The sequence below is a fragment of the Antedon mediterranea genome, chromosome 11 (genome assembly GCF_964355755.1).
Source record: "Antedon mediterranea chromosome 11, ecAntMedi1.1, whole genome shotgun sequence".
NCBI classification, from domain to species: domain Eukaryota; kingdom Metazoa; phylum Echinodermata; class Crinoidea; order Comatulida; family Antedonidae; genus Antedon; species Antedon mediterranea.
In genome coordinates this window covers 7213119-7236056 of record NC_092680.1, presented here as the reverse complement: position 1 = coordinate 7236056, position 22938 = coordinate 7213119, and the positions used below count along the sequence as shown (strand labels likewise).

The 22938-nt window shown below is 35.8% G+C and overlaps 1 protein-coding gene across 1 annotated transcript; it reads right to left on the bottom strand.

Moving 5' to 3' along the window:
* Window positions 1–2635: 2635 nt before the first annotated feature.
* Window positions 2636–12983, bottom strand: LOC140062221 (probable ribosome biogenesis protein RLP24). Its single transcript, XM_072108325.1, has 5 exons — window positions 12801–12983; window positions 5395–5508; window positions 4778–4914; window positions 4426–4511; window positions 2636–3867 (listed from the first exon to the last, which is right to left on the bottom strand). The coding sequence occupies exons 1-5, from the start codon at window positions 12879–12881 to the stop codon at window positions 3794–3796; spliced, it is 492 nt and encodes a 163-aa protein (XP_071964426.1). The 5' UTR covers window positions 12882–12983; the 3' UTR covers window positions 2636–3793.
* Window positions 12984–22938: the final 9955 nt, after the last annotated feature.

The window sequence follows — 22938 nt, the reverse complement described above, 5'->3', positions numbered from 1 at the left end:
CGATTGATATAGATCTATATAGCTGTTGCTACTTTCATTAATATAAAACATCTTAATGAATGGCGTTCTGTCGGCGAAAACAAGCACAGCATCGGTATAATAAAATAGCCTTGGGGTAAATCCATCTACACGACGTCGACGATAAATCATAATAATTTAAAGTGGTTTGAGTAAGTTTCAGTTACGAGTTACACTGCTGAGTAGCAGACCTCAGTTTTCGTCTGCATCATATTGCAGATAGTGGTTCCCTCTCTTTTGGATGCAATGCAAGGACGGACGTGACGTAAGCGTATCGTAAGTTGCTTTAACCAATCACAACGATGGATCACCCTAAAGCGAGTGTGCTTGTATACCAATTTCCCACTCCATACACTTAACAACGATATCAACATTTTAGGAGGAGGAGAGAGGTTCGAGGCATTGAAATGACAGGAATTGTACTGGAAAGGTTCATGCGTTTGTGTAGGTATCTTTGCTAAATATCACGTAATCAAAATCTAATTGCTTAGCTTAAACAAACGTTTTCAAGTGGAAACATGCGTAACAACTCAAAGTATTGTTATTATATTAAGACTTATTAATCCAAACCGCATATTGATAATCGATGTTAATAAGTCCTCTAGATTACCTTTAATGAGAAATAAATTAAATTGATAAACCGTAACTTACTGATCTTGTTTTTTTTTTCCAGAATTTTCTCTTCATGACTCGGCAAAACGCATGTGAAGTTATCGTTGCAGCTTGTCTACACTATCAAAATACTTTGACAAAAAAGTATGATGTCACGGATGTGCCTAAATATGGCAGTGATATGGCCAAATATGGTATTGATATGGCATAATCATGGGCACATGACATTTGTTGTCACATGCATGACGTTTGCAGTGTAGACAGAGCTAGAATTAATATTGTTTACTAAGTTTCGCTTGGAATGTTAGATTTTGAACTTGAGAGAGTGCCAATCGGAAATACAGTTTTGTGACACTTTTTTTTAGTTTGTCTTTTTTAGAAAAGATGATACGATGTATAACTCACATTCACACATTTATCAATAAATCAAATATTTTATCAATCAATAAAATGTTTTATTAATTAATCAATTTAGGCCTATTTGATAAGTAATTAAACTGATGTATAACGAGAAAGTAACGAAATGTAGGCCTAAAGACATACATAAATACAAATGAATGAATGAATAAATAGGAATGAATGATTATTTAACAAATATCTATCAAAACATTATGATTACCCATAAAATGATAATACAAGTTTTGTCGTGAAGTGGAACAACCAAACTTATTGTTTTTTTGTTAAATCGTATTGAATCTATAGGATTTTAAAAATAAAATATACATTTTAATCACTAACATCCACCCGACTCTCGTACTAGATTTCTCCAGTTGGTTTATCATAGGACTATTGGTAATACAACATCACATATATCACATCTCCTATCATCATATGCCTAGCCATGGAGTATCCATGCTATAGCCCACGATATAGGCACCACATGCGATACAAATTTAGATACCACAACCAAAATATTAAATAAGGATACTGGAGATGTGGATACAGCATTGAGAATCGGTTATACATACTATTACTAGGCCTATACAGTATTAAAATAAAAATTACTATAATTATATAATTAACAAATTCTTATGTTGTTAATGGTCGTAATGCGATGCGACAGTCCAGAATAATTGTCTGCTACATTGATTCTTCAATTTAAATGCATACAAACAATTATGAAGATTTTACTTCAAATTGATTTCTATTCAGTTTATATTATTTAATGTGTGTTGTAGAAAAAATACCATTCTAAATAACAACAAAGGACAGTGCTACTTCTACACTTACCTATGTTTCCCGAACCTCTGCGGCGAGTGACGAGTTTTGTGAAAACGCCGCGTTAAATATTATTTCTTAATAACACACAGAGATCGATAGTGCAAATAAATCACAATTCTTCTTAATTGGTTCTGATCGATGGTTCCGGTAATGATTTATATTTATCAAAACAGCATTGTTTGCGTTTTAGACATTAACTGAAAAGTGAAATGTTTGAGTGAAGCAAATGCAACGTGAAATTAATATCAGAATAATAAACATTACTTGAAGACATTACGGTGCGGTAGTGAATGAGTAAGAGACGGCAATCATGTTTGAATCCCCCCACCCCCCAATCATGGGGGGCACTGATTTCAGAAATAAGTAGGATTTGACGACTGACGGCAACACTACCATTCGTACCTGTTGCATCACATTTTACAAATCTTGCTCAGTGCGACGTGGCGGTTTACGGTTCTGCAGTCTGCACCACATCCACAGGTTTCAGATTTACACTGCTGCTCTCCAGTATGTTATGGTTTGTATTGCGGTTCTGCACGACATCCACACTTGTCGCAGATTAACACTGTTAGCCAGACTAAGTGTGTAGCTTTTTAGGCCTATCTTAGCTCCTTAATTTTCTGAACGAAAGCTGTGTCCAAGTGATAAGACCCAGATCATAACCTGTATTGTTAAAACCTTTACACTGAAATAACCAATACAAAGCAATAATTCACAGTTTGGGAATATAATTTGACTGAAATTCACTTTATAACTACATTCTCAGAAAATCATCGCGATATTCTCGGCCATGATTTTGTTATGTCATACGTCCACTGGTACTCATGCCAGAGAGCGAACGTCAAAATGCTACTGAACAAGTGCTCAAATTGCCAGTCGCCTAGCGCATATCATAAAAAATGACGTATAATAGGGTCGACTCGTGAAAATCTAAAAGTCCCTATTGCAATTGGCGTAATTTCTCAATGTCATAAAACAACACTTTTCTCTCTCAAACTTTTGTAACTACTGAAGTTTTTTATTTGAGAATTTAATTAGCAAACACAAACGATCTGTATTAAGCAATAGACCTATGACCTTGATTATAAATCATGTGGAAGTTCAAAGTTAATAAGTCGTCCAAATTAATTTAATGCGAAATAAATTAAATCGCATATTGATTCTTGTATTTACCATGACTAGGCAAAATACAATTGCAAAGTCATAATTCCAACAACATTTTTGTTCCGTTTTCTAAAATATATAGGCCTACATTTTTTTAGGTTAACCAACATAAAAGAAACTTGATATTTCTGGGAATATTATCAAACTACTGTGTTTAATTGATGTTAAAAATGGTTGCATTATTTGTATTGAAATAATATAGGTAACAAACATATACAAATTCATGTATTCACCTGTTGTTGTGTTGTCATTTATTCATATAAAGCTGTGAAAAGTGTATTCCACTAGACAGCCTTTTGAACTACAATACATTTTAAAAATGGAAATACTCTAATGTACAACAGGGGTATTTACATTTGAAATAAAATTGCCAATTATTTAGTTTATTATTTCTAGAGCAAAATACAATATAACAACATCAACGCCTCCACCCCACAATCAAGACTGGTTGTATACGGTAATACTACCAACCTAAATTACATTAAAGGCTGCATTTTGTGCTTTGAGTAGGTAACGTATTTGTTTTCATAGCAAATTAAAAATAGTTAGTCATCCATAAAGAATCATTCTATATGTAAACATAACAACGCTAAGCAAAATGTATATATAGTTTAATGTGTTATTGTTAGTTAGTGTCATTATTAATGAATAATGATACATTAATGGGTGTATTTAATGACTTGTTTTTTCTGATGTTAATTGATATCAAAATGGCTGTTACATTCACATGTCTTCCTCCTTCATATCTACATCGTCCTTTGGAAAATAGCTGTTACATTCACATGTCTTCCTCCTTCATCTCTGCATCCTCCTCTGCAACAACTTGTAACAGCTTTTCCTCTTTCTTGAGTTCTAAAAATGTATACATTTTAAATTATTAAAAAATTTCCAAAAACAAGAATCCTCAAATTCATACATATTCTGATTAGTAGTATATTAATTAATAGTGATTACTTGGCAAAATGCTTGCTTATTAAAATTAAAAGAGTTATTCGTATTTCCAATATGGTACAACATATTAAATAATAGTTGTTTTAGTTTTGCTTATTAATATGTTTGACTCATAACCTCCATGCCTACATAATGAGCTAATGACCACTTAGTATTTGTAATATTTTCAATTCTCAAAAACAATTTGACATGCCTGAATCATTAGGAGGGGGCTAAATTCATTCATTCATAATAACATACAAATAAATAAATCAGAACAACAACAAGGTAATAATAATAAAATACTATGGAAGCACAGAAATATCTCATGAATGATAAAAACAATTCTTCGGGTTGCAGAATAAAAATAGTTTATTTTAAAAAGACATGGCTGTTAAATTTTAGGTGGGGCCCATGCCTGTTACCCTGTTGTAATTATCAATTTTTACTATTATTAAAAGGCTATAATACTGAACTTACTTGATGCTGGTGGTCTGATGATGTGAATGTTTTTCTTGACTTCGTTGATGTCTCTCTCCTTTCGTAGTTCCTTTCCTTTCTTAAGCCTGCAAAAATAATGTATATTTTAGTGCGTTCTTTTGTATACAATTACTGCTCTCACATACGTGCCACACTCCAAATATTAACTATGCACTGGTAATTATTCTATTCTGTAATACAATAACTTGTTGTACAGTATATATGCATAACAAGCTTTAGACGTTTAGATTAACTATAAATTATCCTATCCATCCATCAAACTTGTTGTATGTTTAAATATTGACCGGTTTAGGATGTGTTGGACTTGCCCTAAGACTGTTCAAATACTGACCTGTTTAGGATGTGTTGGTCTTGTCGTTTCTTCTTTATCTCTTCAACACGAGCCATTGCTTTAATTGTTTTCTGCCATAATTCACGATCATATTTTACAGGCACATTTCTTCTCTTCTCAAACTCAAAGGAATTGTCCTAAAAATGTAAACAAAATTAGCTGAGTTGCAGTATACAAAAGATTTCAAATTCAGTGGATCTGTTTATCATTGCCAGAGGAATAAACAAGGTGTTTAATTTGTAACACAGCAGGTTAAAAACACAAATTAATGATATACAATACTAGTGCACATATGTGTTTTAAGCTCTGTCTACAATATCAAACTAGTTTGACAAAAAAAGTGTGATGTGCCCAAATATGGTAGTGATATGCCAAATATGGTAGTGATATGGCCAAATATGGTAGTGATATGACATCATCATGTCTATGCATGGAGGGGAATCACATTTTTTGTCACATAAAGTTTGATAGAGTAGACAGAGATTTACACAAAATCAGTCTCTCAAAACTGTAGGCAAGTGCAACAAATGACAGTATTGCTAAAAAGTCACAAAAAATATTAAAGAATTTATTAAATTTTGATTGAGTGAGAACTAATACCATCTGTTAATGCTTACCACTGCAAGTTCTTTGCCTGTTGATTTCCTAAATGCTTTTGTCCATCGTACTTTTCTTGGGTTGCGCTTCTTCTTAAATGCTTTGTGACATTTTGATCGGCAAAATCTGAAAACCTATAAATACAAAGGTTTACTTATTGATGAAAATTATTCCAGTATATATATATAGATATTGATTGTTGCAAGTGTCTATTTTACAATATAAAATGTATCTTTTGAAATGAGTTATTCTAATGATTATTAATATTTAAAAAAATTGCCAACAACAGATGTTACTGCACAATAGTATATGTAAAGGAATAAATGTTTTAAATATAATAATTTATATAACACCTAAATAAATTCATTTGATTGGACAAATGTGGGTCACATGGCGTGCAATAGTATACAGATATTAATAATAATAATAATAAATAACATTTATAAAGCGCAAGAGACAAAGGTTTCAAAGCGCTGTGTTTTCCAAGATCAGTGCAAGTAGTAGCGTGCGATTATGCTTCTCTGAAAAGATGAGTTTTGAGTTTAGTTTTAAATGTGAAAACAGATTTTGATGAGCGTATTTCGAGTGGTAGAGTGTTCCAGAGTTTTGGGGCTGCGACAGCGAAAGCACGATCACCGTAAAACCGAGTTCTGGAACGGGGTCCAGGTTTTAGAAGAAGTCTGCTGGATGAACGAAGCGAAGAGTTGGTTGACGGAGTAATGATGTCACATATGTAGGCTGGAGCACATCCGTTGATGGCCTTATATGTCAGCAACAGGATTTTAAAACGAATGCGCTGATCAACAGGCAACCAGTGTAAGTCACGTAAAACGGGAGAAATATGTTCATGTCGTTTAGTGCCAGTGATAAGTCTTGCGGCGGAATTTTGGATTCGTTGAAGAGGAGACAGATAAGAAGTTGGTAGGCCGTACAGAAGCGAGTTATTACAGTCCAGACGAGATGAAACAAAAGCATGAACAAGACGTTCAGTTGATGTTTTGTCAAGGTACTTACGAATCTGGCCGATCTGGTAAATTCCAAAGGAAGCACCACGGCAAACATTACGAATGTGTTCTTTTAAACCGAGGCTGTTGTCTAGTTGGACGCCTAGATTTCTGGCTGAGCTGGAGGTAGAGACACTAGTATCTCCGATATGGACCAAAGGAAATGATGATGCCTCACGGAACTTTGAATGAAAATGGATCATTTCAGTCTTGGAGTCGTTGAGCATGAGTTTATTTTGAATGGCCCATGAGCGAACATCTGCAATGCATGATTCAAGGCTGTTAACAGATTCAGAGTGATGTGTAGGTTTCATGATTAAATATAGTTGAGTGTCATCTGCATAGATCATATGACGAACTTCCGGGTGGGAATCAATGATGTTGCTGAGTGGTCCAGTGTATAAGATGAAATCGAGTGGACCTTTTACGGATCCCTGTGGTACACCCCAGGGTAGAGCGAACTCATCAGACATCGAATCACCCACAATGATTGCTTGTCTACGATTCTCAAAATATGAAATAAACCATTTCAATGCGGTTCCGCTTATGCCGTATCTTTTATGAAGACGTTGAAATAATAAATCATGATTGATAGTGTCAAATGCTGCGGAGTAGTCGAGTAGAATAAGTACCGCTTCATTACCTTTGTCTAAAGCAAGTAGTAGATCGTTTGTAACACGTAATAAAGCGGTTTCAGTTGAGTGGAAGCGGCGGTAGGCTGATTGGACTTTTGAAAACAGGAAATGTTCATCCATATATGCTTTTATCTGAGCAGTTGCAATTCTTTCCAAGACTTTAAAAAGGAAGGGAAGATTTGCTATTGGTCTATAATTTTGTAGGACGTTGGAGTCGAGATTTTGCTTTTTCAACAGTGGCATAACGAGGGACAATTTAAATGCAGATGGTACAGTACCTGATGACAGCGACATGTTGACGATTTTAGTGATATGCGGTAGTAGAGCGTCAATGCAGTTTTTTAGTAACCGTGTTGGAATTGGGTCAAGTCTACTGGACTTAGATGCGCTTTCAGCGATGACTTTGCGTACCGTATCTTCTGATATTTGCTCAAATTCAGCGAAACTACTATTACATGACTCGTCGACGTTGACAGTTATTAGTGGAGTGTTTATGGAGTTAAGTTTCTTGCAAATTTTCAGAATCTTTTCATTAAAGAAACAGCCAAACTGGTTTGCGAGATCCATTGAAGATGTGTGTTTTGGCAGAACAGGAGAAGAATCGACCGAGTACAGTTTACTTATGATGCGGAAAAGGTTCTTGTCATCCGCATTAGCGATTTCATTGCGATGATAATTGCATTTTGCTAGATCTAGCATATCTTTATATGCTTTGCATTCCAACTTGTACCTCTGTTTGTCGATATCCAAACCAGATTTCAACATTCTGCGTTCTGATCTCCGTTTGACGCACTTCGCTTCACGGAGTTCATTCGTGTACCATGGTGCCCGTGGTCTAATGGTGACCAGTTTAGTTGTTAACGGAGCATGTTGGTCAAGGATGTACTGCAATACATTATTGTATTGGTCAGCGAGATCGGAGACATTATCTTCCGGTGCGCAGACGAGCGGGGAATTCATTATATCTTCCACAAAACAATTTAGATCAATGTTACGAAGTTTGCGGTAAGAGGTTGTCCGCGTTGGTTGTTTAGGATGTGATAAATCCACAAAGCTGATGACAGCCATATGGTCGGATGGTAGTCCTTGTTTGACAGTGGTTTGTTTTATTATGTTGTCGTTTTTTCGAGAGATTAGAAGGTCCAGTGTGTGCCCGCTAACGTGAGTGGGGCCTTGGACGTGTTGATGAAGACAACTCGTGTAAAGCAGTTCATCAAATCGCTTGGTGTTGTTGTCCAAGAGGTCATCTGTGTGAATATTGAAATCACCAACTATCAGAAGGTTTTTGGTGCAAGAGACTGATTCAAGAAGTGATGAGAATTCAGTGATGAACAAGTCAAAGGTAAGTTTGTTTTTGGTCGATGGTGGTGGTCTGTAAATTGAAATCAAGTTAATTACAGATGAATTGGAAGTGATCTTGATATCCATATGTTCGAAAGACCGGAAACTTGTTGAAACATTTGGTGTTATTTGGAGTCCACGGTGCGAAATGATGCATATTCCACCTCCGCGTCCACCTGTAGGGCGTGGCTCATGTGACACCACGAAATTTGGGAGGGTGTTACTCACGTCCGCAATAAAGTGGTTGTCACTTGCATCACCTTTCAACCAACTTTCGGTAATTACTAAAATGTCTAATTCAACATCCAAAATAAAATCACAAACGTGAACAGTTTTATTTCTTATAGAACGCGCATTCCACAGTCCAAAACAGATGGAACTCGAACTACGAGATTGTTCAGTATCCACGGAAACAGGTCTGCGAGGTTGAGAGATGTGTTCAGTGGCGGCAGAGATAAGCTTGCTTCGTCGTCGACCAGCCTTCTTTCCTCTATGTGTTTTTCGAGTTGAGAATGCTCGGCATGTGGTAAAGGCATTGATATTCAAACGATTTATAGTGTCAATTTCTGATGGAGTCAACGATGACTTTAAGTTTCCTGATAATCTGAGAAGTTGATCACGATCGTAGTAAATCATAGACGCAATAGATGAACTGACAGGTTGAATTAAAGTCAATGAACACCCGTTATGATAAGACGATTCGGTTCTGTGAAGTAAGCCGACTACTACAATCCTAGGCCTACCGTAGTTGACAAATCCGGCAAAGAATGTTGAATGAACCGTGGATACGGCTGACCGCGAAGGCTGACTGCACAGGAATGTGAGTAGACAGGCAAACGAAACTGGCCTAGGAAAACGGAACATTAGTTTCGCTAGTAGACCAACGATGTTATCTTCACAAATACATACAACGGTCAGTAATAACCAGGAAAAGTTCGATGTGGCATTAAACACACAGATTTCAGTATACAGAAACTGTAATTTTACAGAAACTTGGAGAACAGATCAGACTGGCCGCTTGTAAGGCGCACACGTCTTGATGATGATGATGCATTTTTGACTGCTTAGAGGTCAAATCTTATATTTAACCGATATAAAAGGCAATATCTGTTATATTATATAGCCAAGAACAAGTCTGCTGGGTTGGGTGAAGCTAGGCTAGGCCTCCTATAGTATTTGTATTGTATGTAAACAAGCCTGCCTAGACACCTTACCTTGCGAAGAATAATATACAGATAATTACTAATTAATGATTCCTTGGCAATAAAATATTCACTTAGGCCTAGGTCGTTTAAATTAACAGAAGAATTTCCATCAATAAGCCTATTAATAATAATATTATAATCAGGTAGGCCGAATAAACAATTCGTCTTCTTCTCTTCGAGGAGCCGAATCGTCGGATGTTCAGCGCGTACTAGTTACTAGGTTACTACAGGTACCGTGAGTTTTGACCAATCACAAACGGTGTTTCATCACATTTAGGGAGGACTAATAACAAATGAGGGCGCTATGTATGCATAGCTTAAATAGTTTAAAAGATTAATTTCTTCAAGCAAGTTCCGTGGCGCAGCGGTTGAAGCGTTGTCTTGTGATGGAGTGACAATTCCATCCCGAGTTCATGATCCAGTAGATGACTTTTGTTTATTTATCGGCAAACGCGAGTGTTGCACACTAAAATTACACAGTCAATATCATCGAACTCGAGAATTTATATGATTAATGACAGGGGACACGATAATTACGCGAAAATTACTCAGTCGATATCATCGTTCTCGAGGATATATACGATTTACGATCCTTGCAGCGGTAGTCATGTGACGCAGTTTCAACCAATCACGTTCACGTATTTACATAGGCTATGTAATATTACGCACTATTAAATGATCGTTTAATAGTACTTGTTTTCGTGTACGAAAAATAATCTTTTTGCGTCTGGAAAATACTTTGTTTTATACTATTGCTTTTGAAATAAAACAGCGTCACCTATTTTTTTTACTTTCGCAGCGATTTGAATGTTATGACTGGTTTTTCGCGATGGAAGTACATTTCTGGAGAGATATATGTACTAATTTAGATCAAAAAGGCATTTAAATTAGCTTTAGATTGTTTGTAGGATTTTGATTAATTAATGGGAACATCTCTACAAGACATGGAATCGTTGGCAAAAAACATGAGGTCCAGTTGTCTGTCAAAGTTTTGCTATTCCGCCTAGCTAGTACTAGGCCTGTTAGTATTAGGCTAGTCCTAGCCTAGGCATTTTAGCCTTGCTAGGCCTAGGAATTTTAACACTAAAGTAGGTGTGTTTTATAAAATCCCTATAAATATAACATAAACATTTAATATAATATTATTAAAAACCAAATGTTACTGTTTTAATCAATGTGAATCAAATGTAGGCCTTGGTTAGGACTACCTTTTATTTGATTCAAATGACAGGAATCTATTTAGATGTTATATAAAACAAATAATGAATGTTTTATATTTGTCTAATGGTACAAATAATGGCATTTGTTGAATGATGAAAGGTTAAATATCAACTCGGCTTGGCCTAGTTGATATATAACCTTTCATCATTCACCTCATGCCATTATTTGTACCATTACACTCATAAACATTCATTATTTGTACCATTACACTCATAAACATTCATTATTTGTACCATTACACTCATAAACATTCATTATTTGTACCATTACACTCATAAACATTCATTATTTGTACCATTACACTCATAAACATTCATTATTTGTACCATTACACTCATAAACATTCATTATTTGTATATTATATAACACCTAAATAAATTCCTGTCATTTGATTGGACGATTGTGGGTCACATGGCGTGCAATAGTACGCACTATTAAACGATCGTTTAATAGTACTTTTTGAAACATTTTTGTGTACGAAAAAAAAAACGTCTCGCGGATGAAAAAAAATCTAGTACACAAATTATCCTATGATATGGCTCTGTACTGTGAAATACAACAGCGCCACCTGTCGTCTGGTCTCAGTTTCATTTGTAAACACCACCGCGAGATATGCAACAGCAGCAGATATTTGTGTACGATTTGGACATTATGTACTAATTTCATTCAAAAAGGCATTTAAATTAGCTTCAGATCGTTTTTAGGATTTTGATTAATTAATGGGGACATCCCTACAAGACGTGGAATTGTTGGAAAAACCATAATTAGCTTAGATAAGTTCCAATTGTCTGTCGTAGTTTTGCCTTTCAGCCAAGCTAGTACTAGGCTACTAGGTCTAGCCTAGGCCATGTTAGTATTAGGCTAGGTCTAGCCTAGGCGTTTTAGCCTTGCTAGGCCTAGGATTGTTTGGTCGTTGTTGACATAATTAACACAAAAGTAGGTGTGTTTACGAAATCCATATAATATAACATTTAATATAAAATTATTAAAAACCAAATGTTACTGTTTTTAATCAATGTGTGTGAAGGAAATGTAGTAAGCTTTGGCTAGGGCTACCTTTTATTTGATTCAAATAACTAGAATTTATTTAGATGTTATATAAAACAAATAATGAATGTTTTGTATTCGTGTAATGGTACAAATAATGGCACTTGGTGAATGATGAAAGGTTATATCAACTCGGCGTTGCCTCGTTGATATAACCTTTCATCATTCACCTCGTGCCATTATTTGTACCATTACACTCATAAACATTCATTATTTGTACCATTACACTCATAAACATTCATTATTTGTACCATTACACTCATAAACATTCATTATTTGTATACTATGAGATGCACACAGTCTGTAGTCACGAGCCATATATTACTGTTTGTTGTTGACTGTAATAAGCGTTGCTACTGCACTTTTGCACCACTACTCTCAAGCTTACCCAATTTAAAAACATTGATGGTGAGTGACAGTGAAATCGTAGGTGCTAAACAGCAGTAGCGTCGTACTATAATAAGCTTTCTTTAATTTATTTGCCAATTAATTATCCTTTTTATTAAAATATTATTTATTATCTTGATCTAGGCTAATTAACTAGACTAGCTAGGCCCTACTACTGATGAGTCTAAAATAGCTAGACTGCCCCCTAACCTAGGGGTCTATTTTATTAGACTCATCAGTAGTAGGTTATGTTGTAGCCCTCTACTCTATCTAATTTATACCTCCTTCGTCCAGCATGGACGTCATCCCAATCCTCAATAAATAGTCTAATCATGTTGTTAGTTTTTATAGCCAACTAAGGCAAGGCCATATCCCAGCTAAGACTGTAGTGTAGGCCTACTACTAGTCCTAGCTAGCTAGGCCCTCTACTACTACTCTCTCTAACCTCTAAGGAAGGAGCTTTTACTTTAGCTAGGAGGGCTAGGCCCTATGCCTAGCTAGCTAGGACGGCCTAGGCCTACTAGATAGTAGAGGCTAGCTAGGCCTACTACTAGCTAGCCTGGAAATAGTTTGGGCTGGTGCCTACCTTGTTATCGTTTCTTACAAACTGAATCCCATGACCAGGGTAAACAGAGCTAGAACAAAAGTAACACTTTTCAATTCTCATTGTGTTTTGTTAATATTAAACGTATAAATAATTTCACACGTGTTGTGTGTTACGTCAAAGATAGTGTAGTCTACTACACTATCTTTGGTGGTTACGTCGTACGGTGACTACTTCTTCGCATGCAGCTAAAGTAAAATGACGTCACGTTAAAGCGTGTCGTCACAGAGTCTCATGCATATGCAAAAGAATGTTTTGTCTCTGCTTCTTGTGCGCTCATCATGATTTTACAAAATGTTTTCAGAGTGATATTAATGATGGTGCGATCGGTGGTACAGAAAATAATCCGATATTGTTCCTGATAACAAAGAAGCAGATTAAATATAGTTGTTTATTCGACCCATTTGGCTTAGATGCCTAGGCCTAGACAGACTTTTAAAATCAGTCCGGGCCAAAATCGGTCCGGCGGACCAGTTTTGGCTGCCAAAATCAGTCCGGGGGACCATTTATGGCTGCCAAAACCTGTCCGGCCGGACCAATTTTGGCCGCCAAAACTGGTCCGGCCTGGATAAAATCGGTCCGGGCAGTAGGACTGTTTTTGGCCGCCAAATATGGTCCGGTCTTACAAATATACGGTGCGCAAAATGAGTCATAATGTATATATCATTAAAAAAAAGGCCATGATTAGTCATTATATATTGAAAACTACGGGGTTTTATATGTTATTTTAATATTATAAATTAAGCCTGTTTTTTTTATTATCATTATTAGTATTAACTCATCAATAATTAGTACTAATTGTTAGGCTTTTTGTATACAATATGTATCTCTGCCTGTTTTTAATCCATTCTGTTATTTTTTAACATCTTCGTTTCCCCATGATGTTAAAAACAATTTAATTTATTAATTATTTATGGTTAATCAATCAATATATCAATTCAATACAATTATTATAAAACAATTATCCAATATTGATTAGGCTAAGGAAGGAAAAAGGCCTCAATCATAAATAAAATCTAGCTGGCAATATCAGCGTCTCATACCCGTTCATGTGAGTGTGTGGCAGGCCGAAATATGAGTGAACACCTAAGTCATGTTTGTAGATAAAATACATTTATTTATAGTATTTATCCGACAAGATAACTTACTAATATATATCATGGGATATTTTTCTAGCCATAAACAACTTAAAACAGCATCATAGGCCTAGTAATTCAATTAAAATCGACAGAAGAAAAGCCCGGACCGATTTTGGCAGTGGCGGACTGCTTTTGGCCACAATTTTAGAGCCAAAACTGGTCCGGCCGGACCGATTTTGGCCCCGGACCATATTTATCGTGACACCCCCATCCCCGACATGCCCAATACCTCACCCTCATCTCCAAAAATCCTCCAAATACGTGCCCCACAGTACAAAAAGTTGTTTGTAAATTGAAAAATTCGTAAACTTGTTCGTGAACCTTCTTCTCTCTGTATGAGCGTCAACTAGTGATACGTCGTGTCTGTACATTTCTAAAAGCTGCAAATGAATTGCCGATTTTAACCTGAAAAATAAATGTTTGGTCCCTGCATGTAACATGATATTGACGCGTCTCATAGCGAGCTGGCGCACGAACGATTCGTACAAAGGACACCGCCAGACAACTGCGTATACCTATTGTTTAGATCACTGGCAGTCAGGCAGCATATATGCATAAAGTATATAGCCTTCCGACGTACATCAGTATTTATGTGTGACTATGAAGTATAATGTATCATAGAGGATTATAGTGAATATTAATATTTTACACTATAATATCTATGGTATCAAGTACTGTAGTTCACATTATGGCATCCGATTATTTTTTTCTAGACCACCAGCCGATACGTACTAAAATGTATCAATATCACCTATTTACATATTTATATTCCTCAACAAATTGCTGTAAATAAATATTATAGATAGAGCTAGCAAATAGCATTTGCTTTCACCCAGTGTGCTTTTTTCGGGGCGGCTCCTAGATATACGTTCGCATTGAACTTGAACGCAAAACAAAATACGGAGTAAATGATCAAACAATCGGCGGTTCCGCACAGAGCACGCGCATCTAACATACGGCAACAAATAGTTATCGTCATTTAAATTATCGACGTGTTTGAGGAGGAGGAAAAAAGTACGATCTTTTTGCTCATTGGTTATATAGCATGCTGCACTAGTGTCTTTCCGGCCATCTAGGGGTGTCTTTCCGGCCATCTAGGGGTGTCATTTAACAAAATTCGCTTCGCATCAGGCTGGGGGAGGGGGGGGGGGGGGGGTTGACCCAAATATTTAGTGTCCGAACCCCACCTTGACAGATCCTGGCTACGGCCCTCCACTCACTAGCGGCCTAACTGGGGGCCTAACTAAATTAAAATACAGTATACACTGCCCACTATCAGGCCATCCATATCCTCCCCTTCATCGTTACCGCGTGGCATCGTGCAGATGTACACTTCTAGCTAACTTCCCACCCACCCACCCTAGCTCTCAGGTATGCACTGCGCTGCCACTACAGTAGGAGGCCTAGGCCTAGCCTATTTCGGGTCTCATGTCTTGCAGCATTTGAAAATACGTGACTAATATTGTACATTATTATTATTTTTTATTCGCACTGGAAGTATATAGGCTTTCCTGTCATGTTAAAATTAAAGTATATTATTTATTATCCACAGCAGTGAAAACAATTATTATTTTTCGATAAATCTCGGGTCGCGTGTGTGAAAAAACTCTCAGCAAGTTTGCTTCATTAATATGCATGAGACTCTGTGACGACCCACTTTAACGTGACGTCATTTTACTTTAGCTGCATGCGAAGAAGTAGTCACCACGTCGTACGTGCGTTGTTGGAGTTATCTCTTTAAATTGTATAGCGCCCGCTACGAATCGAAATGAGTAAGGGCCAGAGAGAGAGAGTGAGGAGTGAGATGTAAAGCCGAACGCAAGAGGGCGTACTCCAGACTGAAAAGTCGCCGGCGTGTACAATGATTTTATGGGGAGGTATATTCAGAGAGTCATTCTGACGATAAAGTATTCTCTACTTCTCTACGGAGCGCCATTTATGCCTTTATTTACTTCAGAAATAGAAATAGTATTACGGTAACTGATCCAGGATCAAATTTGGCACCGGTGGAGCACAGTGATATAATAGAAATAAGTCACAAATTTTAATATATTTTCGTACACTGAGAGCTCAATGGACCCAATTTGGCACGAGTGGAGCACATGGATATAAAATAGAAATAAAATCATTAAAAGGTTATATCTCATTCGTATGTTAATACACTGTGCTCAAGTGGACACAATTTGGCGCCAGTGGAGCAAAGTGATATAAAATAGAAATAAGTCACTGAACTTTAATATCTTTTTGTATGTTAATACACTGTGCTCAAGTGGACCCAATTTGGCGCCAGTGGAGCACAGTGATATAAAATGGAAATAAGTCACTGAACTTTAATATCTTTTCGTATGTTAATACACTGTGCTCAAGTAGACCCAATTTGGACCCAGTGGAGCACAGTGATATAAAATAGAAATAAGTCACTGAACTTTAATATCTTTTCGTATGTTAATACACTGTGCTCAAGTGGACCCAATTTGGCGCCAGTGGAGCACAGTGATATAAAATGGAAATAAGTCACTGAACTTTAATATCTTTTCGTATATACACTGTGCTCAAGTGGACCCAATTTGGCGCCAGTGGAGCACAGTGATATAAAATGGAAATAAGTCACTGAACTTTAATATCTTTTCGTATGTTAATACACTGTGCTCAAGTGGACCCAATTTGGCGCCAGTGGAGCACAGTGATATAAAATGGAAATAAGTCACTGAACTTTAATATCTTTTCGTATGTTAATACACTGTGCTCAAGTGGACCCAATTTGGAGCCAGGGGAGCACAGTGATATAAAATAGAAATAAGTCACTGAACTTTAATATCTTTTCGTATGTTAATACACTGTGCTCAAGTGGACCCAATTTGGAGCCAGGGGAGCACAGTGATATAAAATAGAAATAAGTCACTGAACTTTAATATATTTTCGTATGTTAATACACCGTGCTCAAGTGGACCCAATTTGGAGCCAGTGGAGCACATGGATATAAAATAGAAATAAAATCACTAAAAGGTTATATCTCATTCGTATGTTAATACACTGTGCTCAAGTGGACACAATTTGGCGCCAGTGGAGCACAGTGATATAAAATAGAAATAAGTCACTGAATTTTAATATCTTTTCGTATGTTAATACACTGTGCTCAAGTGGACACAATTTGGCGCCAGTGGAGCACAGTGATATAAAATGGAAATAAGTCACTGAACTTTAATATCTTTTTGTATGTTAATACACTGTGCTCAAGTGGACCCAATTTGGAGCCAGGAGAGCACAGTGATATAAAATAGAAATAAGTGACTGAATTTTAATATCTTTTCGTATTTAATACACTGTGCTCAAGTGGACCCAATTTTTCGCCAGGGGAGCACAGTGATATAATGGAAATAAGTCACTGAACTTTGATATCTTTTTGTATGTTAATACACCGTGCTCAAGTGGACACAATTTGGCGCCAGTGGAGCACAGTGATATAAAATGGAAATAAGTCACTGAACTTTAATATCGTTTCGTATGTTAATACACTGTGCTCAAGTGGACCAAATTTGGAGCCAGGGGAGCACAGTGATATAAAATAGAAATAAGTCACTGAACTTTAATATCTGTTCGTATGTTAATACACTGTGCTCAAGTGGACCCAATTTGGAGCCAGGGGAGCACAGTGGTGTATAGAAATAAAGTCACTAAATTTTAATAAATTTAAGGAACAACAATATCCTTTGTTTAAATAAAGTTTGCGGTACACCACGTATATTAGTTCTGAAAAGAACTGTTGAGTTTCTCGACGTTTCGATCAATATGCTTTGATCGTCCTCATGTTTAAAATTGTAATGTTGTTAATCTTTACATTAAAAGATTGTTCAAATCATGTAAATAAAACATTTTCCGGGCGGGAACCTAGTAGCTCCTCGTAGTTTGCAAAAGTAATCTCGAAAAGAACTCCATGTGGAAAGGAAGCCCACCCAAGAGTACTAAAAATAAAGGAGCACATGGGCTTCTTTTCGAGGTTTTATGGCAGTCTATTTAATGGAAAACTAATGCCATGCAACTTTGTTTATAATTTTCAAAAAGGTCCACTTGTTTAGGCCTCACATTTACAACCATCAAAATAAAAGAGAGAAAAAATATTCATTATTTTTCATTAAAAAAAATTCCGTAGAGGTTCGAACCCAATTTACTAGAGCTGAGAGCACTCAAATCTGAGCATTACCCGTACGACACATAGTAGGTACATGACTGAACAGCTGATAATAGTCTATTTATACGTGTATTACGTAATTCATCATTACGTCATAAATATCATATTAACCTTGTCAGAAAACCAAAATGACCAGTTAGCTCAGTCGCCTGAGCGTCGTGTTGACAACACGTATGTCATGGGTTTGATTCCCACGCTGGTCGGTGGAATAGAGTTAAAGGTGTGCGACCAACTGTGTTTGGGTTCACAGAATTATACGTCCCCCTTTCCACCACACATCATGAGGCGACAACATCAATGCATCTGGTAATGTGCTGGAAACGACCCCAAAAGGCTGTGGCAGGGCCTTATAGTGCTGAGGCAGGGAGAGAAAATTTAACATCTTTTATGTTTGCCGCCCTTAATTTTAAAAGAAATTGAATTTATTATTTTCATCGCAGGTGAGGTATATTCAGAGCGGCATTCTGACGATGGAGCATTCTCTACGAACGCCATTTATCCTTTATTTACTTCCGAAATAGAAATAGTACTACGGTAACTGGTCCAGTGAATGAAATTTGGCACCAGTGGAGCACAGTGATAAAGAATAGAAATAATTAAAGTCACTAATTTAAATATATTTTCGTATGTTAATACACTGTGCTCAAATGGGCCCAATTAGGCACCAGTGAAGCACAGTGATTTAAAATAGAAATAAGTCACTGAATTTTTATAAATAAACATATTTTGATTGGTATGGCTATTAAAAAGTTTAACTGGCAGTAGGAAGGGTCTGGAAATGATGAACCGGTTAGGCCACTGCGCGAGCTACCATGTTACGCAAGAAATTTAAACAGAGTTGACGTTTCAGCCCAGAAAAAAGTAACAAAACAACACCAAACGGAATGACTTTTTCAGCAGAATGTGGAATTGGTACAGTTTGAGACCACTCAAAGATACTTTGCATGATACTGTTGGAATAGCTTATCAAATTGAAGTCGTTCCTGGTCAAAATCGAAATATTACTTCTGATTAACCTATTGAATCTACTAAGCTCAGAGTCATCTGTAACTATACTAATATCTGAGATATCAGCTTCATCAGTAACTAGTCAACCCTTGATAAGAAAACGGCGGCGTGCACACGAGGCTATACTGGCTTGGATATTTAACCATACCGGAAGAAGCCAAAGTTGTTGTCCAATATGTTGTCATTAGATGACGAAAGGCGAACGAAGTTTGAAACTAGGCAAGATTATACAACATGGAAAAAGGATATTCTGTTGATGGCCGATGCCAGTCAAAATAAAGACACGCCAAGGTGGGTAGAATGGAATGCACATGATGAACCCTTCACAAGATTTGGTATCTTCCACAAATCAATCAGTCACCATACTTTTTATGCTGTTGTGGTGGAGACATTAAAAAGGTCCTTGTCTATTGCAGAAGAATGCGGAAAAAATCTATAGCTGTTACCTATGACTTGGTTATTGCAAAGTTTGCAATGTAAATTCAGAGCAAAGAGCAACAAACATTGACAATGTGTTTGTTGCGCTATGTTCATTTCATTTAGAGTTGGCACTTTTTAGTGCATTTGGAAAAATAATGGCCGAGTCTAGAGGACCTCAAGTTCTAGCTAAAGGTTCAATTAACGGCTTCACCAAGGGTAAACACTACAAACGTTGTAAGAGGGTACACGAATCGCTTGCCCTTGCTACGGAGATCCTGTATTTTTAATCATTCTTCTTATCTACAAGAGATCATGCACCCCGGAAATCTGCACTGTAATTCAAAAGGAGTTGGTGAACACCAAACAACAGAAGAAACTAACAGTCATGACTATGAAAATGGACGGCATTTTTCAGAAGTACAATTCCTATTATACTCATTCATATTTACTCAGCAATATAAATATTTACATTACATGGATTTTACAGTAATTGTATAATATAAAACGAACTAATACACACACTCACTAAATATAATATATGCATATTATATTTAGTGAGTGAAGAAGCATTTTAAGTACAGTAATTTGATAAAATGTCTCTTTTAACATATTTTTTTAGTATTTTTAAAATTTTTTTAACAATATCTAGCTCATTTTTACAGCTCGTTCAATAGTTTCGGTCCATGTATACTGATAAAATGTTGACCAGAGGTTAACTTAGAGTATGGTTGTTCTATGTTACAAATAATTTCGAAGATTATGAGTAGTATTTTCGTTTTCTTTTGAATATCATTTGGATTCGTCTGGGTAAAACATTACTTCTAATCTGGGCCATGAAACCTATGACTGTAACTATGTTGATATATTTTATTTAAGTATATTCAATTGCTTAAACAATGGCTCAGAATGTTGCCATGGCTTTTTAAATAAAATAATTCTAGCAGCCTTTTTCTGGAGCTTAAGAATGGATTCTAGTGTACTATCATGTACTGCCCCACATACTGGAGGTACGATAGAACTAGTGTATTATACAGATTTGTTAAAATATAGTTTGGAAAAAAATGTCTAGTTTTTATTAATATTCCAATAGACCTAGCGGTTCTTTTGCTAATAAGCCTTATATGATTTTCCAGCAAAGGTTCTCACTTATTAAAACGCCAAGAAATGTTTTTATTTTGTTCTAATGTAATGTTATTCATGTTCAATTCAATGTTGGTTGTAATAATACGCCTTTTGACAGTTTTAAAGTTTACGTAATTTGTTTTGCTGGTGTTTGAAGTTTGTGTTGTTAGAAGTTTAATAACTTTGAACCACATATTAATTATAACTAGTTTCACATTCATCGTGTTTGCCAATGCGTTCAGGTTATTTCCACACTTGAACCCTGTTGCTTCATTACATATACAAGAAACAATAAATGGCCTTGTTGAACACCAATACTAGTCTCCTTAATATTAGACGAGGTACCATTTTATAGAAACATACTGTTTTCGTAATTTTAAATAGTTACTGAACCATTTTAGTGTAACACCTCTTATACCATCGTGGAATATAGCTTGTTCTAATATGCCTTTGACAAATCCATAAATGTGGTAATTACGAACTCTTTATTTTCAAATGCCTTTAGTATTGTTAGGCTAGGCAATCTATCATTTTGAGTGAAACAAATTGCAAAGATCAAAATTTGAGCATCACACCTCTGTCACTAATCCCGATGACATGCAAATTAGCTTAAATATGCAAATTAGCTTAAATATGCAAATTAGGGTGAAATTACAGGTTACCATATATTTTGAATAAATCAGTGAACAAATCAACTCTCTCGGACTAGTAGTTTTTTTCTGTAATTTCACCCTAATTTGCATATTTAAGCTAATTTGTATATCATCGGGATGAGTGACAGAGGTGTGATGCACACATTTTGATCTCCTTATCATATACGACCATTTATAAAAGAAAAATCTTTGTTTGCAATTTGTTTCACTTTGGGCTGTTTTTTTGATAGATTGACTAGCCTACTGGCAGAACTTTGTTTTTAATAAGTTCAACATGTTTGTTCCAGGCTAGAGGTTTATCAATTTGAATACCTAGGTGTTAATTTACAGTGTGAAACCCTTTGAAGGGGGATTCCATTTATATTAATATTTAAGTCTGTGTTTGATAGCTTTGATAATTAATTATGCGAACCAATGAACTCTGTCTTATTTACATTTAAGCTTAGTTTGTTGTTGCATAGCCAGCTAGTTATATTTATAAGGTCACTGTTAATTTTGTTAACAATATCTTTTGGATCTTTAGATATGTAATACAAAGCATCTGCATACATACTCAGTTTAACATTTTTAACAACATCTGGAAGATCGTTTATATACAATAAAAACAACAATGGGCCCAGGATAGACCCCTCCGGTATCCCACAGACACTGTTACATGATTCTGAGAAGAAGCCATTTACATTTGTTATGGTTACGGTCAGTTAAATAATTTCTGAACCAGTTTACACCATTTAAATCAACATCAAAATATGACAACTTATTTACAAGGATATCATGGTTGACAGTGTCAAAAGCTTTGTTTAAATCAAGCATGACAAGACCAACATATTTGCCTTTGTCAATTGCGTCAATCCAGTCTTCAGTTACATTAATCAGAGCAGATGAAGTAGAAAAGTTAGGTCTAAAGCCAGATTGGTTTTCATAGATTAAGGAGAGAGAGTTTAAATAAGGATAAAATTCATCAAAAATAGATGGTAAAACAGATATGGGTCGATAATTGCAAGGACCCGTGTTGTTCTGAATTTTGAAAATTGGACAAATTTTAGCACTTTTTAATTTTTTTGGAAAACGACCTGTAGCTATAGATAAGTTAACAATAAAAGTTATTGGGTCTAAAATATAGTTAATTGCTAATTTTATCAATTTACAAGGGATTTCATCATTTCCAGTTGCTTTTTTAGTTGACATATTAAAGAGTATAGCTTGTATAATTATGTAATCTTGTTTTACTTTACAAAAAGAAAAATTATTATTGGTTGAGATAGGTTTCCTGCAATTTAATTGATTGGTTTTAGGAATATTTTCAGCCAGTTTAGGTCCTATATTAGCAAAATAAGCGTTCATTGTATTAGCAATTACAGATGGGGTTGATTCAAGACCATTCTCTGTCTTGATGTTATTAATGTCTGAGTTTTTCTGTTTACTTGGAACAATGTATCTTATATTTTCTCATATGTTCTTAGACTTATTTGTTTTTTTTTATTTGATTTATTAGATTTTCTGCAAAATAAACTTTTGACATTTTTGAATTAGCAAATTTACCGAATTTCTTTGTTTTTAAAATTTCTTCCAGACTTGAGAGGAGGGTG